The sequence below is a fragment of the Arachis hypogaea genome, chromosome 7 (assembly GCF_003086295.3).
Source record: "Arachis hypogaea cultivar Tifrunner chromosome 7, arahy.Tifrunner.gnm2.J5K5, whole genome shotgun sequence".
Classification (NCBI taxonomy): domain Eukaryota; kingdom Viridiplantae; phylum Streptophyta; class Magnoliopsida; order Fabales; family Fabaceae; genus Arachis; species Arachis hypogaea.
Window position 1 is genome coordinate 6,718,659 of NC_092042.1, and position 27,393 is coordinate 6,746,051.

The window sequence follows — 27,393 nt, forward strand, 5'->3', positions numbered from 1 at the left end:
GACTAACCTTTAGTAAAATCACAAGTATGAATTTAACAAAACTAAAGAAAAAATAAGTTTCCAACTTAACGAACCTATTCATGACCTACTAATTTTGTCATTAACACCATACTATTCTAACTCCACCAACCACCACCATACACACACATGAAAAAAGGAAGGGAAAACACACCACACAGAGAAAAAGGGTAGCAGCTCTTGATATTTGGCGAGCAGAAGTCTTCTTTAGTAGCTAAAAATGTGGTACATAAATCGTATGACAATAAGCTGCATTTTGAAGTATGTTCAAGATAAAAATTAAGCTCAAACTCTCATATTCAAACTTTCAACAACAAATCAATTAATCAATAATATGGTTCTAACTTCTGAATCCAAACTACTCTAAAAATATATCAGCAGCAAAAACTAAATTAAATCAAATTTCAAAGTCAGAATCCAAATTAAATTGAATTCAAAATCACATCAACATTCAACAAATTGAATAAATAATATTTTTTTGGGTGTTGTTCCTGTTCCATTTTCAACATCCAGCAAAAATAAATTAACCTTCAACAAAATTAACTCAGCAAAAAAATATTTAACTGAATCATTCAATTCAACCATTATTTCAGAAAATTAGTAACTCAGATTAAGCAAAATTATCAAACTCTGAATCAGAAATAAAAAGATTCAGAACCTAGAATCAGTATTATTAACAAAAGTACAAAACAAGCAATATTAATGGAAGCAGCAGTGCTTACTGGTGGCGAAAAAGGAAGGGAGGAGGAATGGGAAATGACGAGCTAATAACAACGGAGTGAGCTCGGACAGAGAGCGACAGAGAGGTCGAAGCTGAGAGAGAGAGAGAGAGAGAGAGAGAGAGAGAGAGAGAGAGAGAGAGAGAGAGAGAGAGAGAGAGAGAGAGAGAGAGAGAGAGAGAGAGAGAGAGAGAGCAACCTTAGCGACGGTGATACCCTGGGGTCAACGCTTCTTTCGTGTGACGGTGACTAAAAGAGGAAAGATTAGAAGGGTTTGGCGATGAGAAGAATGCGACGGCACCAATGGTTCCCGCCGGCGGCGACATCATCATCTACTGGAGAAGAAGAATTTGGCCATGGAGAATGGTAATGGTGGGCTGGTGGCTGGGTTTAGGTTAGGGTTAGGTTTCTGATTCTCAGAGAGATGAAAGAAACAGGTGGGGGTGGTGTGGGTTCTCCTTCTGAGAGAAACGACGCGTTGGAGCTTATATACACGAACAAGAAATCCTGAAAAAATCGGCTGGTGGTTTATCGATTAACCGTTGAATTTGACTAATTTTCAAATCGATTTTTTACAGAACGGTTTTATATCTCAACCGAATCGGTCAAGTGACTGATATTTGATTAATTCGGTCGAACTGATCGATCCGATTCAGTTTTTAAAACATTGATCCAAATTATGAAATTTACCATCCCTTATGTGGGTCAAACATGTTTTTTCATACTAACGAGCTATAACTCTTATGACATAGTCTCTCCCTTTCCATCTATAGGTTTTGGGTTCTAATCCCAGCGGTTACAACTAAAACCATCTCCTCAATGTTGCTGCAACGTGTGGTAAGTGCGTGAGGAAAAAAAAAAAAAAAACATGTTCTCTCATAAGAATCAAACGGCCAGGTGTTGTGCTCTTATAGGCCTATTCCTCCTCGCCGTAGCCATGACTTAGGAAAAAGTAGAGTAGACGATTAGACGGCACCATAAAAATAGATAATGCAAAAGCATGAATGCCCAGCTTAGCTTGGACAGCGCTATCAGAAAGAAAAAGTATAGTAAACAATGGTTGAGTATTGGTTACTAATAATGGAATTCAATCAGTCTCTTTTAAGAATTAGTTTAAGAGAGAGAGAGAGAGAGAGAGAGAGAGAGAGAGAGAGAGAGAGAGAGAGAGAGAGAGAGAGAGAGAGAGAGAGAGAGCACAAGGTTTTCTGAAGCTGAGAAGCAAAGGCAGCAATCTGTAACTGCGTGGTAGGATTCTCGATTTGAGCTTTTGCTGAACTGAGACCGCATCATGAGCCAGCATACACAGTAAGTTCTTCATTGGAAATAGTTTTTGATAGGGACTAGTAGAGTTATAATGCTGTTATGTAATTCCTTAAGTAGTTAATCTTAAAAACAAGAGAAGAAATATATATACAACAGAAGCAAATACTTTGCATCTGACAAATTCACTTTGATATTCTTGTTTTGATTTAAATAACAATACTCGGCTCTTTCCGGTTTTATTATTGTTTAAAAAGAAAAAAGAAAGAGTGAAGTTTGAACTATGATCACTTGACAAGCAGATCGCAGAGCTCCAGTTCCAGTTCCGCCAGTTATGATGTTAACAACGAAGTGGAATTTGTCCCTACGATTGTGAAGCATGGTGAACATGAGAAGCTGGAATTGCTTTCAGAAGTGTATCACCGAGCAAGCGGGGGTGCTGCAACACAAGCATCTTATTATTCCTCCAACATTCTGAAAGAATTCAAGACCCCTACGAAGAACACAGTGCTACATGTAGCAGCTTTCTACGGAAATGATGAGATGGTAGATCACGTGGCGCGACAAGAACCTGATCTTATAGCGTCCCTCAACGAAAACCAGGACACTCCCCTTCATGTTGCTGCAAGAGCTGGGCATTTCTCCATTATTAAAAGGCTCTTGGATGCTTATTGTCTTAATAATAATGGGGGTGAAGCAAGATTAATGGATCTCATGAAAATGAAGAACTGGCAAGGGAACATTATGCTACACGAAGCCATGATGAGCAGCACGGCGGGAACTATGATTTTCGATGTACTTGAGGAATCATCATCAATATCATTCTCACATCATTGTTATGAGTTAGCATTGGATGAAGTAAATAGGGAAGGGAAATCGGTGTTGTGCTTGGCGGTTGAGGCTAGGCTCATTGAAGCTGTTAACAGAATATTGGACAAGTGCCCCGAGAATGCCACGCCAAAGGGATTATCACCCCTTCTAGTAGCCATCTTCAACCGGGATAAAGGTAATTAGCTACCTAATAATGTTTTGTGTATATGAAATAATAACGTTACATATGTGCGCGCATGGTGACAGATATGGTGAGCACCATATTGGGAAAGAAAGAAGAATGGATACATTTAAGGGACCCGTATGGAGGGGTTGCTCTTCATTTTGCAGCAGGTTTAGGTTACCTTGAAGGTGTTGTTCTTTTACTTGGTAGATGCAAGACTTGCAGCATTGAGAAAGACGAATCAGGGTACCTGCCAATTCATCTAGCGGCTGGTCGAGGCCATGTGGAAGTGGTTAAGGAATTGTTACTATACTGTCCAGATCTGAACGAGATGCGGGATGGAAGTCTCAATAGTATTCTTCACATTGCAGCTAATAGTGGAAAGCTTGATGTGGTGCGCTACATCCTTCAAACTCCTCAGCTTGACATGATGATCAATCAAAAGAATCGGTCAGGAGAGACTCCTTTGCATGGGGCTACCGATTGGGGTCGTCCCAACATTGTCTATGCCTTAACAAGTGACCACCGGGTTGATCTTAACGTGGTTAGCTCAAGTAAGGAAACGCCTCTTGACACTGCAATTAAAAGATATCATGCCGGTGGGAGAGGGAAAACACCATCCCTTCGACGGGTAAGTAATGCTAGTTAGCCAGCAATAAATTAGACTAAAATATGTTGTCAGCTAAAAATGCTAGATTCTACTGACTCTTGAACTTTTCTCGTTGAAATATTTGGTATTCTTAATTAACTCACATTTCTGAATTTGTAGTCGCTTACATGGATTGCACTAAAATCTGCTGGCGCAAAAGCACCACGTATGTCTGAATTTGGATTCAATACTGTGTTTGGAACAGAGCGGTTCAAAGACAGAGTGGACTCACTCAGTGTCATCTCAACACTCATAGTCACAGCTTCCGTGGCAGCATGTTTGGCCGTGCCCGGTGAGGCAGATGGCGCCGCCAATAACCTCAACAAGGCCATGTTCCACTTTTTCATCTTCTGCATCACAATATCATTGTTTACTTCCATCAGTGCCACGATCATACTCATCTGGGGAAGGTTCGGAGTGATTGAGCTGTTGACTCTTTCCATGGAGGTGGCAATGCCGCTTCTTGGAACCGCTCTTGTGACTCTCTCGCTGGCGTTCATGGCTGGTATTTACACAGTTATAAGCAAACTCACCTGGTTGGCCACAACGTTTCTTGTTATAACTGCCATTTTGGTGGCAGTTATCTTTTTCTTGTACATGCTCCTTTTCCTCCCATCATCCTCTGCATCCAAGTTCTCTCGCTTCATCTCCTACTACCCCTTTATCTTCTTAGCATCTCTTGCTGAGAAGGAACCTGTAGGACCTGTTTATTTTACTACCATTGCTAGCCAAATTATAATCCCTGGAACAACAGCGAACGATGATATCTACCGCGTCAACTTCGAAACGATGCAAGAATCTTAGCTTCTTTTTTTTTTTTTTTTTTTTTTTTTTGTTCAGAAGAATCTTAGCTTCTTATTGTTCTACTGCATACATAGAGCTTGTGTTTGTGACTTAAGCTCTTAAAGCAAAAAGATTGAGAAAGAACTTCACTTGTCACTAGCATTGATTTCACTTGTGTATAAGTATGGTTGGCACTTGCCACATGTTTGTGTTTGAGGAAGATTGTGTGCACTATTTTTGTGTATCTTTAATTCTTTGTATTAAAAGTTATTGATATATAGGAAGTTAGAGAAAATAAAAGTTGTCCTTTATACTATAAATGAAAATTATACAATAAATGTGTATAAAAACAGTACAAACATCATTTCTTAAAAAATTTATAGTATCAAGTGTTCAACCGTTAATTGTTTATATAAGTTTAGGAATGTGCAAATGCAAAGCCACCTTTTGTGGCATACAATAACACTGTATTGGATTTGTCCAATTTTAGGTATAAATTTACAGTACTACTCATATATACAGTGCTATTCACAGTGAACAGAAAATGAACTTGTTTAGTAAAAAATCAATTATATTAAATAGCATGACAACAAAGTTTGAGATAAGTTTAATGGAAGTAATTTTTCTTTATGGAAACAGAAGATAAAAGCACTCTTAAGAAGGACAATTACTTACCAACAATTGAAAGTGAACACCAAAAATACAGCTATTTTAGTCACGATAAAATTACAGTAGCTTAAAAACATACAATGCTTAATCGCAGAGGAAAATATCACGATAAAATTAAATCTACTACCAAAAGGAAGCATTACAGTAGCTTTAAAAAAATAATCCCTTTATTAGTGAGGACTAATAATACACAACTTTGCATGATGCAATATAAAACTAAAAGCAATAAAACCCAGATAACTTGCTACATCGGTAAAGTTTTAAGAGCATTAATGCCCGATTCATCACCTTTAATTTTGAAACATTAAGCATTTAAAAGTTGTCTAAGCAGAATCATTTGTTGGACGAAAATTCAAAGGTGCTAATTAACTATATAGAGTTATTCTGATGTTAAAAAGACCAGATGGCAATGGATTAAGTTTACAAGAAAAAAATGTGCATGTTTACCAAATAACTAAATAAATAAAGAACAAAATGCATGTTTGGGTGAAAGTGATAAATAGATGCCATAGTTGTCTCCTGCTTTTTTCGTGTGTGTTACCAAATAGGATATGAATTAAGATTGCCAATGTAAAGAGCTAAAGAATCATCATCAATAATCCCATATAAAAGATAGATAAATCTTTAATGATCTTATGGCTAAAATTATCCTTTCTATATATGTTTGGTTAATACTAATACTCTTGAGAAAGAGGCTTGATGAGTATCAAAGAATAGATAGACACGGTAGATTTGATTAACAAAAAGACTTATATAATTAATTAATTTGTGAGAGAAATTGTAAATTAAATACTTTTAACAACAATTAAATAAAAATGCAGTTGTCATTAATTAATTGAATAAGGTTTTTTGGTAACTAAATATAATCAAGTTAGCCCAATAATTTTTTAGTCTAGCAAAAACTATCCACACAAAAGTATAAGCAAACAAAATATATATTAACAAGTCCTGGTAAATAGCTAGAGTAGATGAATTTAATTTTCTTATTAATTTCTACTTAGCTAATGCAAGCACTACATGAGCTGTGCTAAAATTGGATATTAACAAGAGGTTTATGAAATCTAGCTTTGAGAGTACTTGTATTAAGCATGAGAAACCCAGTTTTTCTCCAAAAATCATGTTGCATTACATTATACGAATCTTACATGATATAAAAACATAATTGCTTATAAGGGTTTATACCAATCTTCAAGGGCTAGGTAGGGGGCAATTAACAAATCCCATGATAGCCTCATTCATCTATACAAGTTTAGCAATATATATAGGTGTTATGTAGCAAGTACCAATAGAAATAAGAACACCGTTTTAAGTTATCAGAAAAGCAAGCTACCCCAAGCTGCTATGAATGCAAAGCCGCCAAATGGAGCCAATCTAGAATATTTTCTGTCTTCAAGATATGCCACAGTATAGCACCTGAAAAAGTTTAACAATTTCTAAAAGATGAATAGAAACAATTACACTATAGAGCATGCAGTTACACCATATTGATATAGGTTCGCTTTATGGTAATGAATCGCTGAACCATTTCAAGTATAAACAGGGTGTCTGATTACTTGAAAAGTTAAAATGCGAGATAAATGAATTTAAGCCATTATGAGGCTTAACAAGAAAGCCAGTTAAAATGGATCAAATCCGATTGACAGTTATCATCAATCGAAAAAGCAAGAACCTTAAACAATGCCCTGAAATTAACTGGTTATGTTGCTTATACTTTCTTCAAACCTTGGAACCTTTGTGGCTTAGTAGTAAGCAACCACGATGTCATCAGCAGATGCATTCCAAAGAAGGGAAGAACCATTAAGATGGCACCTTTTTTTCACTAGGCTAGCCCTTTATTTTATTTTATTTATTATTATTTTTGACAGTCTTTCTTTTATTTTATTTTTTCCATAGGAAATGATATATAACATTTAAGTCATTAACATCTGAATATCTTTCAATCACACTGCAAAATAAGCATAAAAAGGATCACATTCACACGGCATATGTATCCATTGAAATAGTTCAAGTATGACTGTATGAGAGCTAGAGAAATCACTTACGTTCCAGAGAAGGCCAAAATGCCAGTAGTTAGAAGGCCTCCAAACTGCACAAAAAAAATGCTGAGTTGAAGAGGAAAGAGAAAAAAATTGATGTCTTAATTTCACAAACACTTGATAGCTGTAACATCTAAACTCTAAAGAGGAACAAAGCAAGGAACTTTGAGAAATGGGAACTTACAATATTGGGATTTTTCGTCAATGGAGCACCAAGTAAGGCAGCAGTGTGAACCAAATGGTAAAGCGATGCTGTTTGCCAAACCTTCATAAATTCATACAAACATGCAACGTTATCATTTTTCTTTTCGGAAAAAAAATGGGGATAATTTAAAAAGCTAAAATTTTGTGATGAAATTGAAGAGGAAAAAAATGGAAAAGATACATCTTTGTAAGAAGGGTTTTGGGGCTTGAAGAAATGAGCACCATAAGTGCCCAATCCAAGTGCAGCTACACCTGTTTGTAGTAAGAATCTGTGAGCTACGGTTAATGGCAACTCTGAAATTTCTGAAAAAAAAAAGAAGGTATCGAAGACGATGATGAAGAAGAAAGGAATTACCTGAAATCCCAGCTACCTTGTGCCAAAGTTTAGGATCCATTCGATTCTGTTGTTGTCACACAACTCGCACAGCAAAATATCTTCTGCTTTTGTTTTATTTTCTTTTTCTTTAAACTTTTTTCGTCATCGTTTTCTTAATTCTTAAAACTAGCCCCGCTCATCTGATTAGAATCTGAGCTTCACTTAAAACTCTGAGATATTATTGCTTCTTGATTTCTTTTTATCCTCTTTTATTCATCTAGTTGCTTGAGGACAAGCAACAGTTTAAGTTTGGTGTTGTGATGAGCGAATATTTTATACGCTTTTTGGGGGTAATTTCATGTAGATTTTAGTATGTTTTAATTAGTTTTTAGTAGAATATTATTAGTTTTTAGGCAAAAATCATATTTCTGGACTTTACTATGAGTTTGTGTGTTTTTCTGTGATTTCAGGTAATTTCTGGCTGAAATTGAGGGAGTTGAGCAAAAATCTGAGTTAGGCTGAAAAAGGACTGCTGATGCTGTTGGATCCTGACCTCCCTGCACTCGGAATGGAATTTTTGGAGCTACAGGAGTCCAATTGGTGCGCTCTCAACGGCGTTGGAAAGTAGACATCCAGGGCTTTCCAGCAATATATAATAGTCCATACTTTGCGCGAAGATAGACGACGTAACTTAGCGTTGAACGCCAAGTACATGCTGCTGTCTGGAGTTAAACGCCAGAAAAACGTCATGATCCGGAGTTGAACGCCCAAAACACGTCATAACTTGGAGTTCAACTCCAAGAAAGGCCTCTACTCGTGGATAGCTTTAGTCCCAGCCCCAGCACACACCAAGTGGGCCCCAGAAGTGGATTTCTGCACCAATTATCTTAGTTTACTCATTTTCTGTAAACCTAGGTTACTAGTTTACTATTTAAACAACTTTTAGAGAATTATTTTGTACCTCATGACATTTTCAGATCTGAATTACATACTTTTTGACAGCATGAGTCTCTAAACTCCATTGTTGGGGGTGAGGAGCTCTGCAGCGTCTCGATGAATTAATGCAATTGTTTCTATTTCACTCAAACGTGCGTATGGTCCGATCTAAGATGTTTATTCGCGCTTAATTGTGAAAGAGGTGATGATCCGTGACACTCATCACCTCCCTCAATCTATGAACGTGTGCCTGACAAACACCTCCGTTCTACATCAGACTGAATGAACTTCTCTTAGATTTCTTAATCAGAATCTCCGCGGTATAAGCTAGAATTGATGGCGGCCACTCTTGAGGATCTGGAAGGTCTAAACCTTGTCTGTGGTATTCCGAGTAAGATTCAAGGATTGAATGGCTGTGACGCGCTTCAAACTCGCGATTGCTGGGCGTGATGACAAACGCAAAAGGATCAATGGATCCTATTCCAACATGATCGAGAACCGACAGCTGATTAGCCGTGCTGTGACAGAGCATCTGGAACGTTTTCACTGAGAGGATGGGAAGTAGCCACTGACAATGGTGACACCCTACATACAGCTTGCCGTAGACGTGCTTTACAAACAATTGAGTTGAATATTACATTGCAGAAATTCAGAGGACAAAGCATCTCCAAAACTCCAACATATTTCCCATTACTGCACAACAAGTAACGATTTTATTCTCTTTTATTTTTCCAATCTAATAATTCCAACTGATAATTTTAATTAATATCCTGACTAAGAATAATAAAATAAACATAGATTGCTTCAAACCAATAATCTCCGTGGGATCGACCCTTACTCACGTAAGGTATTACTTGGACGACCCAGTGCACTTGCTGGTTAGTTGTACGGATTACAAATTCGTGCACCAAGTTTTTAAAAACTTGGTGGACGAAATTGTGATTCAATTGTTATTCCATTTTGCAAAATTCATTGCTTTTCATTCCCTGGTAATGGCGCCAAAAACATGATGCCAATACCATAGTTCACAACTCCGTTCAACTTAACCAGCAAGTGTACTGGGTCATCCAAGTAATACCTTACGTGAGTAAGGGTCGATCCCACAGAGATTGTTGGTATGAAGCAAGCTATGGTCACCTTGTAAATCTCAGTTAGGCGGATTAAATAGTTTTGGGTTTCGAAAATTAATAAATAAATAGAAAATAAAAGGGGTAGAAATACTTATGTAAATTAATAGTGGGAATTTCAGATAAGTGTATGGAGATGCTGTACTCCTCTTGAATCTCTACTTTCCTATTACAGTCATCCAATCCTTCCTACTCCTTTCCATGGCAAGCTGTATGTAGGGCATCACCGTTGTCAATGGCTACATCCCATCCTCTCAGTGAAAACGTTCCTATGCTCTGTCACAGCACGGCTAATCATCTGTCGGTTCTCAATCAGGTTGGAATAGAATCCCTTGATTCTTTTACGCTTGTCATCACGCCCAGCCTTCAGGAGTTTGAAGCTCGTCACAGTCATTCAATCCCAGAATCCTACTCGGAATACCACAGACAAGGTTTAGACTTTCCGGATCCTCATGAATGCCGCCATCTATCTAGCTTATACCACGAAGATTCTGTTGGGGAATCTAAGAGATATGCGCCCGGCCTAAGGTAGAACGGGAGTGGTTGTCAGTCACGCGCGTTCATAGGTGAGAATGATGATGAGTGTCACGGATCATCACATTCATCAAAGTTAAGTGTAACGTATATCTTGGAATAAGAATAGAAGAGAATTGAATAGAAAGTAATGATAATTGTATTGAAACTTGAGGTACAGCAGAGCTCCACACCCTTAATCTATGGTGTGCAGAAACTCCACTGTTGAAAATACATAAGTAAAAGGTTTAGGCATGGCCGAATGGCCAGCCCCCTGAATGTGATCAATAGCCTCCTAAGATGAAGAATAAAACAAAACTGAGACCAAAGATGTCTAATACAATAGTAACTTATCCTATTTATAATAAACTAGCTCCTAGGGTTTACATGAGTAAGTAATTGATGCATAAATCCACTTCCGGGGCCCACTTGGTGTATGCTTGGGCTGAGCTTGATTAATCCACGAGCTGAGGCTTCTCTTGGAGTTGAACTCCGAGTTATGACGTGTTTTGGGCGTTCAACTCCGGATCATGACGTTTTTCTGGCGTTTAACTCCAGACAACAGCTTGTACTTGGCGTTCAACGCCAAGTTACGTCGTCAATTTCCGAATAAAGTATGGACTATTATATATTGCTGGAAAGCTCTGGATGTCTACTTTCCAACGCCGTTGAGAGTGCGCCATGTGGAGTTCTGTAGCTCCAGAAAATCCATTTCGAGTGCAGGGAGGTCAGATTCCAACAACATCAGCAGTCCTTTTGTCAGCCTTTTTCAGAGTTTTGCTCAAGTCCCTCAATTTCAGCCAGAATTTACCTGAAATCACAGAAAAACACACAAACTCATAGTAAAGTCCAGAAATGTGAATTTAACATAAAAACTAATGAAAACATCCCTAAAAGTAGCTTAAACTTACTAAAAACTACCTAAAAACAATGCCAAAAAGCGTATAAATTATCCGCTCATCACAACACCAAACTTAAATTGTTGTTTGTCCCCAAGCAACTGAAAATCAATTAGGATAAAAAGAAGAGAATATACTATAAATTTCTAAAATATCAATGAATATTAATTTAATTAGATGAGCGGGACTTGTAGCTTTTTGCTTCTGAATAGTTTTGGCATCTCACTTTTTCCTTTGAAGTTTAGAGTGATTGGCGTCTCTGGGAACTTAGAATTTGGGATAGTGTTATTGACTCTCCTAGTTAAGCATGTTGATTCTTGAACACAGCTACTTATGAGTCTTGGCTGTGGCCCTAAGCACTTTGTTTTCCAGTATTACCACCGGATACATCAATGCCACAGACACACAACTGGGTGAACCTTTTCAGATTGTGACTCAGCTTTGCTAGAGTCCCCAGTTAGTGGTGTCCAGAGCTCTTAAGCACACTCTTTTGCCTTGGATCACGACTTTAACCACTTAGTCTCAAGCTTTTCACTTGGACCTTCATGACACAAGCACATGGTTAGGGACAGCTTGATTTAGCCGCTTAGGCCTGGATTTTATTTCCTTGGGCCCTCCTATCCATTGATGCTCAAAGCCTTGGATCCTTTTTTACCCTTGCCTTTTGGTTTTAAGGGCTATTGGCTTTTTCTACTGCTCCTTCTCTTTTTTTTTCGCAAGCTTCCTTTTTCACTGCTTTTTCTTGCTTCAAGAATCAATTTCATGATTTTTCAGATCATCAATAACATTTCTCTTTGTTCATCATTCTTTCAAGAGCCAACAATTTTAACACTCATAAACAACAAGATCAAAAATATGCACTGTTCAAGCATTCATTCAGAAAACAAAAAGTATTGCCACCACATCAATATAATTAAATTAAATTCAAGGATAAATTCGAAATTCATGTACTTCTTGTTCTTTTGAATTAAAACATTTTTCATTTAAGAGAGGTGAAGGATTAATGGATTTTATTCATAGCTTTAAGGCATGGTTACATACTAATGATCATGAAGTAGAGACACAAAACATAGATAAACACAACATTAAAAACCGAAAACAGAAAGAAATAAAGAACAAGGAATGAATCCACCTGAGTGAGGGTGGCGCCTTCTTGAAGGTCCAATGGTGCTTTTTGAGCTCCTCTATGTCTCTTCCTTGCTTCTGTTGAATGATTCCTAGTAATTTTGGTGTTTCTACCCTTAGTTGCTTCCAATATTTGTGTGGAGGATAACTTATTCCCTGAGGTATCTCAGGGATCTCTTGATTTGCAGCCACATGTTCTACCACTGAGCTATGATGGCTTATAGTCTTTCCATCTCCCAAGACTCAGAGGTGGAAGCTTTTGTCTTCCCTTTGAGGTTTCTCTGGCCTTAGGTGCCATTAATGGTAATGGAAAAGCAAAAAAGCTATGCTTTTACCACACCAAACTTAAAATATTGCTCGCCCTCGAGCAAGAAAGAAAAGAAGAGAAGAAGAAGAAGAAGAAAATATGGTAGAGAGGGAGAGAAGTAGGTTCGGCTATGTGGGAGAAGAAGAGGTTGTGTTGTGTGAAAATGAAGTAGAATGAGAGGGTATTTATAGGGAGAGGGAGGGTGGGTGTTCGGCCATTTTGGGTGGGAATGGGTGGGAAGTTGAATTTGAATTTGATGAAGGTAGGTGGGGTTTATGGGGAAGAGTGGGTTGATGTGAATGGTGAATGGGGTAATTGGGAAGAGGAATTGAGGTGATTGGTGAAGGTTTTTGGGAAGTGTGATATGGGGAAGAGTGAAATAGGATTAGGAGAGTGTGATTAGGATTAAAAGGTAAGGTGGGAATATGGTAGGTGGGGATCCTGTGGGGTCCACAGATCCTGAGGTGATCCTGTGGGGTCCACAGATCCTGAGGTGAAAAGAAATACCATTCCTTCACCATATAGGCATGTAAAATGCCTTCGTGCATCATTCTGGCGTTTAAACGCCCATTGGTGCACGTTCTGGGCGTTCAACGCCCATGTAATGCATGTTTCTGGCGTTGAACGCCAGTTTCATACTTGTTACTGGCGTTCAGCGCCAGTTTGTCTCCTCTAGGCACATTCCTGGCGTTCAGCGCCAGGATGTTGCTTGTTTCTGGCGTTCAGCGCCAGAATGGTGCTCTGTTCTGGCGTTGAACGCCAGCCAGATGCATCTTACTGGCGTTGAACGCCAGTCTGCGCGACCTCCAGGGTGAAAATTTTTTTTCTTCTGTTTTTGACTCTGTTTTTAATTTTTTTTGATTTTTTCGTGACTCCTCATGATCATATACCTAATAAAACACAAAATAACAATAAAATAAAAATTAGATAATTAAAATTGGGTTGCCTCCCAACAAGCGCTTCTTTAATGTCAATAGCTTGACAGTGGCTCTCATGGAGCCACAAGGTGATCAGGTCAATGTTAGTGTAGTCCCAACACCAAACTTAGAGTTTGGATATGGGGTCTTAACACCAAACTTAGAGTTTGGTTGTGGCCTCACAACACCAAACTTAGAGTTTGACTGTGTGGGTTCTTCTTGACTCTGAACTGAGAGAAGTTCTTCATGCTTACTCTCTTTTGTCACAGAGGGATGGCCATGTGCCTTAAACACAAGGTAGTCCCCATTCAATTGAAGGACTAATTCACCTCTGTTGACATCTATCACAGCTCCTGCTGTGGCTAGGAAAGGTCTTCCAAGGATGATGCAATCATCCTTTTCCTTCCTAGTGTCTAAGATTATGAAATCAGCAGGGATGTAAAGGCCTTCAACCTTTACTAACACGTCCTCTACTATTCCATAAGCTTGCCTCAATGACTTATCTGCCAATTGTAATGAGAACAAGGCAGGCTGTACCTCAATGATCCCTAGCTTCTCCATTACAGAGAGTGGCATAAGATTTATCCCTGACCCCAGATCACATAGAGCTTTTTCAAAGCTCATGGTGCCAATGGTACAAGGTATTAAGAACTTGCCAGGATCTTGTTTCTTTTGAGGTAGAGTTTTCTGAATCCAAGTATCTAGTTCACTAATGAGCAAGGGCGGTTCACTTTCCCAAGTCTCATTACCAAACAGCTTGGCATTCAGCTTCATGATAGCTCCTAAATATTGAGCAACTTGCTCTCCAGTCACATCTTCATCCTCTTCAGAGGAAGAATAGTCTTCAGAGCTCATGAATGGCAGAAGGAGATTTAATGGAATCTCTATGGTCTCTGTATGGGCCTCAGATTCCCTTGGATCCTTAATGGAAAACTCCTTCTTGCTTGAGGGACGTCCCAGGAGGTCTTCCTCACTAGGATTTTCGTCCTCCTCCTCCCTTGTGCATTCGGCCACATTGATCACATCAATGGCCTTGCACTCTCCTTTTGGATTTTCTTCTGTATTGCTTGGGAGAATACTGGGAGGAGTTTCAATGACTTTCTTACTCAGCTGGCCCACTTGTGCCTCCAAATTTCTGATGGAGGATCTTGTTTCATTCATGAAACTGAAAGTGGCCTTTGACAGATCAGAGACAATATTGGCTAAATTAGAAGTGTTTTGTTCAGAATTCTCTGTCTGTTGCTGAGAAGATGATGGATATGGCTTGCTATTGCTTAGCCTATTGCGTCCACCATTGTTAAAGCCTTGTTGAGGCTTTTGTTGATCCTTCCAGGAGAAATTTGGATGATTTCTCCATGATGGATTATAGGTGTTTCCATAAGGTTCACCCATATAATTAACCTCTGCCATGGCAGGGTTCTCAGGATCATAAGCTTCTTCAGAAGCTGCCTCTCTAGTGTTGTTGGATGCATGTTGCAGCCCATTCAGATTTTGAGAAATTATGTTGACCTGTTGAGTCAACATTTTGTTCTGAGCTAATATGGCATTCAGAGCATCAATTTCAAGAACTCCTTTCTTCTGAGGTATCCCATTATTCACGGAATTCCTCTCAGAGGTATACATGAACTGGTTATTTGCAACCATGTCAATGAGTTCTTGAGCCTCTTCAGGCGTCTTCTTCAGGTGAATAGATCCACCTGCAGAATGGTCCAATGACATTTTCGAAAATTCAGAGAGACTATAATAGAATATATCTAATAGGGTCCATTCTGAAAACATGTCAGATGGACATCTTTTGGTCAATTGCTTGTATCTTTCCCAAGCTTCATAGAGGGATTCACCATCTTTTTGTTTGAAGGTTTGAACATCCACTCTCAGCTTGCTCAGCTTTTGAGGAGGAAAGAATTTATCTAAGAAGGCAGTGACCAGCTTATCCCAGGAGTCCAGGCTATCCTTAGGTTGTGAATCCAACCATATTCTAGCTCTGTCTCTTACAGCAAAAGGGAAAAGCATGAGTCTGTAGACTTCAGGATTAACTCCATTCGTCTTTACAGTCTCACAGATCTGCAAGAACTCAGTTAAAAACTGATAAGGATCTTCAGATGGAAGTCCATAAAACTTGCAGTTTTGTTGCATTAATGCAACTAGTTGAGGCTTAAGCTCAAAGTTATTGGCTCCAATAGCAGGAATGGAGATGCTTCTTCCATCAAACTTGGACGTTGGCTTTGTGAAGTCACCAAGCATTCTCCTTGCATTATTATTATTATTTTCGGCTGCCATGTCCTTCTCTTGTTCAAAAATTTCTGAAAGGTTGTTTCTGGATTGTTGTAATTTAGCTTCTCTTAATTTTCTCTTCAGAGTCCTTTCAGGTTCTGGCTCAATTTCAACAAGAGTGCCCTTTTCCCTGTTCCTGCTCATATGAAAGAGAAGAAAATAAGAAAAGAAAGAGGAATCCTCTATGTCACAGTATAGAGATTCCCTTATGTTAGTAGAAGAAGAAAGGGGTTAGAAGAATGGAGATGGGGATTCGGATTTTTGGATGAAGAGATGTGAAGAGAAGTGTTAGTAATTAAATAATTAAATAGAAGAAGAAAAGAGAAGGAAGATTTCGAAAATAATTTTTGAAAAAGAGGTTAGTAATTTTCGAAAATCAAAGACAATATAATTAAAATTAAAATTTAAAACAAAAAGAATTTTTGAAAAAGAGAGGGAGAATTTTCGAAAATTAGAGAGGAAAAAGTAGTTAGGTGGTTTTGAAAAAGATAAGAAACAAACAAAAAGTTAGTTAGTTGATTGAAAAAGATTTGAAATCAAATTTTGAAAAAGATAAGAGGATAAGAAGTTAGATAAGATATTTTGAAATCAAATTTTGAAAAAGATAAAATTTTTGAAAAAGATAAGATAAAAGATAAAAAGATAAGATAAAAATTTTAATAAAAAGATATTTTGAAAAAGATTTAATTTTTAAAAAGACTCAACTAACAAGAAACTACAAGATAAGATTCTAGAACTTAAAGATTGAACCTTTCTTAACAAGAAAGTAACAAACTTCAAATTTTTGAACCAATCACATTAATTGTTAGCTAATTTTCGAAAATTTGATATAAAGATAAGAAAAAGATTTTGAAAATATTTTGAAAAGATTTTTGAAATTTTCGAAATTTATAAAAAAAATGAAAAAGATATGATTTTTGAAAAAGATTTTGAAAAGATAAGATTTTTAAAATTGAAATTTTGACTTGACTTGTAAGAAACAACTAATTTTAAAAATTTTTGACCAAGTCAACCCAAAATTTCGAAAATTTGGAGGAAAATAAGGAAAAGATATTTTTTTGATTTTTTGAATTTTTAATTATGAAAGAGAAAAACAACAAAAATATTCAATGCATGAAATTTTTAGATCAAAACAATGAATGCATGCAAGAATGCCATGAATGTCAAGATGAACACCAAGAACACTTTGAAGATCATGATGAACATCAAGAACATAATTTTGAAATTTTTTTTTTTTGCAAAGAAAACATGCAAGACACCAAACTTAGAAATCTTTAATGCATGAAAAATATGAATGCAAAGATGCACATGAAAAACAAGAAAAGACACAAAACAAGAAATCATCAAGATCAAACAAGAAGACTTATCAAGAACAACTTGAAGATCATGAAGAACACTATGAATGCATGAGATTTTCGAAAAGAATGCAAGAAAAATTTTAAAAGCATGCAATTGACACCAAACTTAAAGATTAACACAAGACTCAAACAAGAAACACAAAATATTTTTTGGTTTTTATGATTTTCTAATTTTTTTGTATTTTTATTAAATTTTTTTTTCGAAAAACATTTTTGGAAAAACGAAAAAGAAAAGAAAAATTTTTGAAAAAGTTTTTGAAAAGAAAATTACCTAATCTGAGCAACAAGATGAACCGTCAGTTGTCCATACTCTTGAAAATTTTTTTATCTTAATTCTTAATTTGGAGGTTACCGATGTGTTATCTCTGAGAATTAAAGAAGCTGAACTGAGGGAAGATTATAATAGGCTTTTATTGCAAGAGGAACTTTTTTGGTACCAGAAATCTAGAGAGCAGTGGGTCAAGTATGGGGATAGAAACACTAAATTCTTTCATCTTCAGACTTTGGTGCGTAGAAACCATAATAGAGTACATGGATTATATGTTAGAGATAGGTCTTGGTCTACTGATCCAGATATTCTCCAGGAAGAAGCCCTCTCTTTTTACAAGAATCTCTTTGGTACAACGGAAGAGGTTGAGGTTGATTGTTTAGGGGATGTTCCGATGCCCACTCTAAGCACTGAGGCTTGTGCTAGGTTAATTGACCCTGTCTCTTTTGCGGAAGTCAAGTCAGCAGTATTCAGTATGAGCCCTTTTAAGGCTCCTGGTCCAGATGGCTTTCAAGCTTATTTTTTTAAAGAATATTGGGAGATAGTAGGCACTGAGATTTGGAATATTGTCCGGAGCGCTTTTTTGGGAGAGTTCTTAAATCCTAGCATCATGGAAACTCTGATTGTGCTTATTCCTAAAATTGATAATCCTACCTTTATGAAGGATTTCAGGCCTATTAGCTTGTGTAATGTTGTTTATAAAATTATCACCAAAGTATTGACTAACCGACTTCGGCCTTTTCTTCCAGATATTGTTAGTCCTTTACAAGGAGGTTTTATTCCGGGTCGTGGTGCTCCTGATAATATTATTGTGGCCCAAGAAATTTTGAATTTCATGAAGCACACAAAATCCAAGAAAGGTACTCTTGCTTTTAAAATTGATCTTGAAAAAGCTTATGATAGGGTGGATTGGAGGTTTTTGGAGAGTACTCTCATTGCTTTTGGTTTTCCTATCATCACTGTTAATTTGATTATGACTTGTGTCCGTGCATCCTCTCTTTCTATTATGTGGAATGGGAATAGATTGGATAGTTTTGCTCCTAGAAGGGGGCTTAGACAGGGCGATCCAATGTCTCCTTACTTATTTGTGCTTTGTATGGAAAGACTTGCCTGCTATATATCTCATAAGGTGGTCGAGGGTGTGTGGAAACCAGTTTCTGTCACTAGGGGTGGCCCAAAATTTTCTCATTTGATGTTTGCAGATGATCTCTTACTCTTCTGCCAGGCTACAAAAAGTCAGGTCCAAATGGTCATGCATTCTCTTAATATTTTTTGCAAGGCATCTGGCATGAAAGTGAATCTTGAAAAGTCTAAAGCTTTTTGTTCTAAAAATGTGACTGCTCGTAGAAGAGATATTTTTACTAGTGTTTCTTCAATACGTTTTGCTTTGGACTTAGGAAGATATCTTGGAGTTAACCTTAATCATTCCCGTACCAGTAGGGCTTCTTTTCATTCGGTGATTGAAAAGGTGAGGGGAAGATTAGCTAATTGGAAAGGAAGGCTTCTAAATAAAGCAGGGAGACTTTGCCTGATCAATTCTGTTGCAGCATCCATTCCTGTCTATCATATGCAGGTATCCTTTTTTCCAAATTGGGTTTGCGATAAATTATCTTCTATGATGAGACAGTTCCTTTGGAAGGGTCAAGTTGATGGTAGAGGTCTTTCTCTTGTTAGAGACCCTGCGTGTGTTAATATATCTTTACTTGGTAAATTGGTGTGGCAACTTTTTCATTGTCAGGACAAGCCTTGGGTTGCTCTATTGAGGGCGAAGTATCTGAGGAATGAGGGAGTTTTAGATGGCCCTGTCCCTTGCAATGCTTCTCATGTTTGGAAGAGTATCTCAAAGGCTTTTGGTGCTCTTAAGGATGCCTTCTCTTGGTGCGTTGGGTCACTTGATCAATCTTTTTGGTTTGACAATTGGAGTATTGAGGGCCCAATTGCTCAAGATGTCCCTTTTGTACATATATCTGACTCTGATTTAACTATTAGAGACATTTGGAAAGATGGTCAATGGAATCTCCATGATATTTTCTCTATCATTCCAGAAGATGTCAAACAGCGTTTGAATGCTTATAATCCGGATTTGAATGCTGGAGAGAGTTCGGGTTGGTCGTGGGGTGTGGCATCTTCTAGACTCTACTCAGCTAGGAGTGGGTACAGTTGGCTAGCCAAAAGAAAGTTTGACTGGAATGAGCATGATAATTGGTTGTGGGTGTGGCGTCTGCATATTCCTGAGAAGTATAAGTTCTTGATTTGGCTCAGTCTCCATAATGCTATTCCTACAGCAGAGTTTCGTTTGGGTCGTGGTTTAGCTTTATCTAGCACCTGTCATCGGTGTCAGAATGGTTCTGAATCCACTCTTCATTGTCTTCGGGAGTGCCCTAGTGCCAAGGAGGTCTGGACCCTTTTAGGCTTGTATTCAGATAACTCGAATTTACATGATTGGCTCTACAGAGGTGCAAGGAGTGGAGATGCTTTTCTTTTCTTTTTGACTATCTGGTGGATTTGGAGAAGCAGAAATCATGACTTATTTAATATAGATGATTCATGGAGTGCTAGTAAAGTGGTGAGTTTGATTCGTAGTTCAGTAAGGGAGTTTCACACTATTTTTGCTATGCATCAATCTCTGTCTCCTCTTTCACTTTGTTTGCATTGGGTTCCACCTCCAGTTCATTCTGTTAAATTGAATTGTGATGCTAGTTGGTTTGCTCCTTCTGGCTATGCTGGTTTTAGTTGTATTATTCGCAATCCTGATGGATGTTGGTTGCAAGGTTGCACTGGAAAAGTCGAAGTGTGCAGTGTTCTTTTTGCTGAATTGTATGCAATTTGGAGAGGTTTACTTCTTGCTTGGGAGAGTGGATTTCGTGAGGTTATTTGTGAAACAGACTGTTTAGAAGCTCTTTTCTTGGTAAACCAAAGAATGCTTAGTAAGGATATTCCGGAATGGGATTTGGCAAAGCATATTCAGGAGGTTATGAATTGGAATTGGAGAGTCTCTATTCTTTTAATTCAGAGGACTGCAAATAGTGTTGCAGATTGTATGGCTAAAGCAGCTGCTTCTGTCGCGGACATTCACTCGAATTGGAGCCAACCATGGAGTGAGCTTCAACATCTAATAGATTTAGATATGACCGTAGCCAATTAATTTGGTTTTGTCTCTTTTTTCTTTCTTTTCTATTTAGTCACCAAAAAAAACTAGTATTTTTATTCAAAATAATATTACGAGAATATAAATTTTTTAAAATTATAGTCTATTTTGTTCTGACAGTAAAGATTATGCATGGTACAAAAGATTTATAAAATCAAACTATTTTTACAAAAAAAAAGTCATAGGTTGATAAAAGTTTTTGACTAAAAAAAATCAAAGTATCTGTAAATAAAAAATCAAATAATAAGATTTTTAGTTATTATTTTTATATGAAAAAGTCTAATTTTTTATTAATAATTAATTTTAATATTAGTTATCTAAAATTTAAAATAATTTAACGTGTATACTTTTACATTTAATTAGGTGTTAACTGTTAAGTCTGTTGCACAAATAGAAATAATTAAACTTTATACTTATTATTTAAAAATAATATTTTTTCTCCTTGTGTATATAAAAATATAATTAGATATTAGTATAAAAAATTATACTGATAATTATAAAATTAACTCAAAATTTATCTTTTTAAAACAATTGAATCTTGATTCTAACTTTTAATTATAACATTAGTATTCTCTCCAAATTATATGTAATAAATATTTGAAAGAAGAGAAATGAAAATATAGATTAGAAAGATAAGCGGTGAAAATTTAAAACTAAATAAAAAATTATGTATATAATAACAATAATAATAATACTTTTATTTAAATTATATTATTTTGTTAATTTTGTTTTCTGTAAAAAAGATTGATAGAAAAAATAGAGAATGAGAAAAAAGAGAGAAAGATAAAGATGAAGAACGAGAGTGAGAGTGAAAGTTTGTTAATTTTAAAAGAAAAAAAATTATTTTAATTGTAAAAAATATCAGATGACATATTTTGATTTGTCAAATTACTAATATAAAATATAAATTATATATAGAGTAAAATTAGTAGAGAGAAATAAAAAAATAAAGAGAGGTAGATGAGAGAATTTAGGAAGGGAGTTTATTAATTTTGAAAAAAAAAATATTTTCTCTCAATTTTAATAAGAGAGTGTCATGCGTCACATTTGATTATTAAATTAGATAGTAATATATGATACATAATATAGGTATATTTCAATTTCAATTTTAATTTTAATGCAATTAAAAAGAATGTCATGTTGCACATTGTTTATTGTCAAATTAGTAATTAGTCATTGATATTGATAATGATATATAAAATAGATAGAGTGGTTGAAGGAATGAGAGAAATAGAGAAAGAAAGAGAGAGGAGAGGAGAACTCTTTAATTTTAGAGAGAAAGATTTGATTTCAATTGCAATGAGGGAGTGACATGTGGCACATTTTGGTTGTAAAATTAGTAAGGAGGAGGGAAGAATTTTTTTAATTTTGGAGGGAAAGATTTAATTTCAATTACAATAAAAGAGTGACATATGACATATTTTGGTTGTAAAATTAGTAGGAGAGGAGAATTTCTTAATTTTGGAGAAAAAGATTTGATTCCAATTATAATAAAAAAGTGATATATTTTAGTTGTAAAATTAAAATATATAATAGATATAAAATAAAATAAAATATATTTGTAAAGCATACGTGATTTTCTTAACTAACTATTTAAAAATTATTAAAATGATTTATTATAAAAGGATACAAATTATTTTTCATATGTTATGAAATGAATGGTTTTCTTTCATTTTCTTTTAATCGATTATACATTGAATAAATCAAGATAAAATATGGTGCTTTATTTTTTTTTATTAAAGATAGAGAGACTTGAATTTACAATCTCTTAAATGAGTATGAAGAGACTCTCATTTGAATTATAACTCATTGACTTCATTTCTAAAAAAAATAATTTGAGAAAAAAATACACTCAACAATTATGATGCAAGAAAAAAAAATGGAAAGAACAACTTTACCCAAGGTATATTAGTTAGTTAATAAAACTTTGACAAATAATTAAAATATACTAAGACTAAAAAAGTAATTTACACTTGGTAGATGAAAAAACAAAATTTATCTAAAATAGAATTTAAAGTAGTTTCTAAATATATGGTTAACTTTCTAGCATTATGTTTCGTCAACTTAAGTAATTAATTGGTATATCTTATTTAAGTAAGTTAACTTTTAATCCTTCTGTTTTTATTTGAAATATTTTTTAATTTTTTTACAAAATAAAAAAATCTATTATTATTCTTATATAATAAAAAGATTTGGTATTCTATATTAATATTAATTCTTTTTAATAGATAGAGTCCATAGAAAAATTTAGCAGCTCAAATTGGAGTTTGATTAAGAATTAGAGTAATCATTTAAATTAATACTAAAAAAATTTTAAATCGTAATTTTATTTTTCAATAAACTTTTATTACTTTGAAAATCTTTGATACAAATTGATTTCTTTATAAGGAAGACTAATTTGTCTTATAATAAAATTTGTTAATAACGACGTCCTAAAAAAAATTGTTAGGAACTTATTTATTTAATATAAATATTAAAAGTGATAGAGAGATTAATATACCTAACGGGTGTAATTTTCAGAGACTAATTTAAAATTTTAATTTCACTATGTAATTAAGAGGGGTCCAGATAATTCTTGTTAATTTTTATTGGGCTAGACCATAGTTATCAGAACCGAACCGGCAATCGACCCGGTGAAGTTACTGGGTCACTGGGTTAGTGGTTCAACCGATGAGTCAGTGGTCAAACCGTTTAATCCAGTAATAATTAAATAAATATATAAAATTATAATACAATATTTATTAAAAAATAAAAATTAGGGTTTAATATTTTATATTATTTAAATTTAAATAAATTATATATAAATTTCATTAGCTTATTACTTTAATATGATATATATAATTTATATAAATTATTAGCCTTTAATTTAATGGTCTAATCTAAAAAAAAATTACATATAAATAAAATTAATGTTAGACATATGAACTAGTGTATGGTTGTTAGCTTAGAGCATTGTCATGTAAAGTTTCTTATTATATATTATTATTAGCCTATCACTCTCAAAGAAGAATGATTGGCTTAGTGGCAAGGGAGTTGAAGATTTTGCACAAGCTTCCTGGTTCGAATCCCAAGTGATGCATTTTTGTGAACATGCCCGCCGGTGCACCGTGGAGACGCGCGGTTCATGCGCCCGAACCGCATCGGTTCGCGTTGACTCGTCCGGTTTTCAACGAGTTTGACCGTCGTTGACCGGATTAATTGCAGAAACGGTCTGCAACCTAAATCGAACCGGTCAAATCACCGGTTTTTCGGTTGAATCGGCCAGTCCGGTCCGATTCTGATAACTATGGGCTAGACTCCCGAGTCTATTTCATTCAAAAAGTCACATCCCCAAGGTTAAACCTAATTTCTCCCAATTAATATAGTAAACCTAATTTACACAAATTTTAACCGTGTAGCCACATCCACTAATTCCCCCTTCAGCGTCGTCTTTGGTCGCCGGCGTCAATCCTGGTCAGCGTCCGTCATCGACCGACTGAGTGGCTTCCCAAAATCACGCCACAACTCCTGTATGTCACCATCGGCCCTCCGTTGAAGACACATCCACTCCTGCCTCTGCTGTTTGCCCTGCACAGCCCTAGCCAATGCCGCTCCTAGCCTCGCCTCCGAGACACGTTGCGCAGGGTGTCCCTCCTCCGTCGCTGTCGCTGCGATGATAGGTTAGTGGTAATTCACGGTTTAGATAAAAAGAGATTGTTGCTGTTTTAGGTGCATGTTATAGGGTTTGACATTCATACAAGATTATTCTTTTAATTTGTGGTTGCTATTTTTAAATAATGTTAGCGGGATTGATATATGAGTTGCATTTAATTGTTTGTATGATATTGGTTTATTATGCTTTGCTGGAGTCTGGAGAGCTGTTGTATGCGTTGGTAATCATAGTGGATAAGAGAATTCTAAAATATGGGATAAAAAAATGGATTATTAGCTCGTATGTGTTTATCTGTCTAGATTTAAATTGGGTTCGAATGGGGTCAACGTATAATTGGGTTTAAAAAATATCTAATTTTAATCGCTGTAAATTTGAAGTGATGTTTTGGAGTGCAAAAATAATTGTATTCTTATTAACTGACTGTTATTTCGATGCATCTTTGAATCAAATGTACCCTTCCATGATTCACCTAATATATATGGTTGTCACTAACTAGTTTTTGTTTTGTTACGTTAGGTATTCATTGATTCAAGTTCTATAAAAAATTGTTGTGTCTTCTCATCGAGGTTACTTTTCATGTTTTAAATTATTTGTAGGGTTATCAAAAACTCAATTTATTTTGTCGATTTCGCAAAAAATAAGATTCGAAGTTGTTTTATTACCTGCTGTTTCTGCCACTGTTGTTGTTATTTTGATAATTCATAATCATCTGAATTAAAATATTTTAGAACTACCTTAACTATATAATAGCAACTATCATAACATTTTTTAGTAAGATATATTCTATTAATATATATGTATAGGTGGATTCTAATAAAAAACACTCTTCCTTGTTTTTGGAATGTAATAACTGCAATCATGAATTCAGTTAAGTCTAATATACATAGGTACTATGGCTTCAAAAGAGAAAAAAATTGTTCCGTAAAAAAAATACGAACTCATCATAGTCATATATATGAATGTGATTAAAATAAATAACTATTTGAGTATGTAATAATTATTATATCATTTCAGCTAGCATTTTTCTTTCTAAATTATTTTGGATATTATACAACTCATCAATCAACATATATTGATGAATAGAATAGATATATAGCAGATAATTGATAATAATAATAATAGATGATTATAAGATTATACTAAAAAAAGGGAATAACATGAAATTTATAGTATGAAAGTTATACTTATTGATATGGCAGTTGTGCTCGTCTGACCGCCATTGAAAATTCAGAAATAGAAAATGAAACATTATTATTTATATACAGAAAATTCTTACACATATAATTAAGTTAATCAAATAATCATATAAAATGTAATATTTACACAAATGAAAGAGAAAGTATTAATTCTTGCAAAGCATCGATAGAGAACCTAATTCCATCATGCAAAACTTAATAATGAATAGGTCGAGTTGTCTCTTATACCAATATAAAAGAAGTACAAAAAATATGTTACAAATATTATAAAGATAAATTTTTTGCAAGAAATACTCTTAATTTAAAAACAGCATCCCCAACAAATGAATAAGAATTCTTAAGTGTGATATAAAGGTAGTTTAATAATACCTTAATTGATAAAAGACCAATTAGTATTACTTAAATTTTTTAAATAGATAATTATCTTGCATGAAAAATTAAATTTTAAAATTAAACAGAAAAATAAATATTAACGTAGTATCATGCCATAAAATATGGCTTAATAATAATAAAAATAAATAAATTAGAAGCTGTTTTATTATCTGTTGTTCTTACTCCTGTTATTATTTTATTAAGTCATAATCATCTTTTGAAGTATAATAATTACTATTATCAAGGAAGAGTGTTCTTTATTAGAACCACCTATATAATAGTAATTATTATACTTCAAAAACAATAACAAGGGCAGGAACAACATGCAATAAGATAACTTTTAATTAATTTATTTTTATTATTATTGAGTCATTTTTTATGATATAATACTGCATTAATATTTATTTTTTTTGAAATCTGTTATGGTTCAATTTTAAAATTTAATTTTTTATGCAAGATAATTATCAATTTACAAAATTTAAATAATACTAATTGTCTTTTATCAATTAAGCTATTAATCAACCACCTTTATAACACTACACAAAAATTTTCCTGCTCAAGAACTCTTATTCATTTGTTGGGGATGCTATTTTTTAATTAACAGTATTTCTTGAAAAAAATTTACCTTCATAATATTTAAAACATATTTTTTTGTACTTCTTTTATATTAGTATAAGGGACAATTCGGCCTATTCATTACTAAGTTGCTTATAACATATTTTTTTGTACCTTTTTTTATATTGGTATAGAGGACAATTCGCCCTACTCATTACTAAGTTTTGCATGATGAAGATGGATTCTCTGCTGATACTTTGCAAGAATTAGTGTTTTCTCTTTCATACGTGTAAATATTACATTTTGTATAATTATTTGATTAACTTAACTGTAACAATTTTTTGTGTATGAATAATAATGTTTTTTTTTTCTGAACTTTCAACAACTGCCAAAAGAACACAACTGCCATATCAACAAATATAATTTTTATACTATAAATTTTTTTTTTAACTTCTATGTTATCTTCTTTTTTAGTATAATCTTATAATCATCTATTATTATCAACTAATATATATTAATTGATGAGTTATATTAATACTTAAAATAATTTAGAAAGACAAATACTAGCTAATATAATATAATAATTATTACATATTTAAATAATTATTTATTTTAATCACATTCATATATATGACCATGATGATTTCATATCTTTTTGTACGAGAAATAAAACAGATTTTTTTCTCTTTTGAAAGTCATAAATATTTATGTACGACTTAAGTGAAGTCATTATTACAGTTATTATATTTTAAAAAAAAATTATTTTTTATTAAAATTCACTTATGCATATATATATTAATAAAATATATCTTACTAAGAAAAAGAAAAATATTACGACGCTTGGTTATAATTATGTGATTAAGGTGGTTTTGAAATATTTTATTTCAGATGATTATAAATTATCAAAACAACAATAGAAGCAAGGACAGCCGGATCAACAAAATAAATTCAGTTTCTAACAACCTTGCAAATAATTTGAAACATGCAACGTTTCATGAAAAGTAACTTTGATTAAAAAAAAACACGCCATTTTTTTTTATAGAACTTGGGTCAATGAACACCTCAATGAACACCTAACGTAGCGAAACAAAAACCAAT

At 34.6% G+C, this 27,393-nt stretch overlaps 2 protein-coding genes and 1 non-coding gene across 3 annotated transcripts; 2 read left to right on the forward strand and 1 right to left on the reverse strand.

The window, feature by feature from the left end:
- Positions 1–1,571: 1,571 nt before the first annotated feature.
- LOC112702254 (protein ACCELERATED CELL DEATH 6) lies at positions 1,572–4,643 on the forward strand. Its single transcript, XM_025753216.3, has 4 exons — positions 1,572–2,042; positions 2,300–3,003; positions 3,075–3,622; positions 3,761–4,643. Exons 1-4 carry the CDS (start codon positions 2,026–2,028, stop codon positions 4,442–4,444), a joined length of 1,953 nt encoding a protein of 650 aa, XP_025609001.1. The 5' UTR covers positions 1,572–2,025; the 3' UTR covers positions 4,445–4,643.
- A 1,500-nt stretch (positions 4,644–6,143) lies between these two features.
- Positions 6,144–7,822, reverse strand: LOC112702255 (uncharacterized). Its single transcript, XM_025753218.3, has 5 exons — positions 7,688–7,822; positions 7,514–7,584; positions 7,313–7,393; positions 7,135–7,178; positions 6,144–6,505 (listed from the first exon to the last, which is right to left on the reverse strand). Exons 1-5 carry the CDS (start codon positions 7,725–7,727, stop codon positions 6,406–6,408), a joined length of 336 nt encoding a protein of 111 aa, XP_025609003.1. The 5' UTR covers positions 7,728–7,822; the 3' UTR covers positions 6,144–6,405.
- A 7,427-nt stretch (positions 7,823–15,249) lies between these two features.
- On the forward strand, positions 15,250–15,353 carry LOC112704560 (small nucleolar RNA R71). The gene has a single exon (XR_003155179.1). It is a non-coding gene; the product is annotated as a small nucleolar RNA R71 (small nucleolar RNA).
- The last annotated feature ends 12,040 nt before the right edge of the window (positions 15,354–27,393 follow it).

What these genes read in the sequence shown, in the direction of transcription:
- LOC112702255 (XM_025753218.3), bottom strand. Translation starts at nt 7,727, where the DNA reads ATGGATCCTAAACTTTGGCACAAGGTAGCTGGGATTTCAG. An exon ending in AAAACCCTTCTTACAAAGAT is followed by an intron (nt 7,394 to 7,513) that starts GTATCTTTTCCA and finishes GAATTTATGAAG; the next exon opens with GTTTGGCAAACAGCATCGCT. An exon ending in TGACGAAAAATCCCAATATT is followed by an intron (nt 7,179 to 7,312) that starts GTAAGTTCCCAT and finishes TTTTTTGTGCAG; the next exon opens with TTTGGAGGCCTTCTAACTAC.
- LOC112702254 (XM_025753216.3), top strand. An exon ending in CATCTTCAACCGGGATAAAG is followed by an intron (nt 3,004 to 3,074) that starts GTAATTAGCTAC and finishes GCATGGTGACAG; the next exon opens with ATATGGTGAGCACCATATTG. An exon ending in AAACACCATCCCTTCGACGG is followed by an intron (nt 3,623 to 3,760) that starts GTAAGTAATGCT and finishes CTGAATTTGTAG; the next exon opens with TCGCTTACATGGATTGCACT.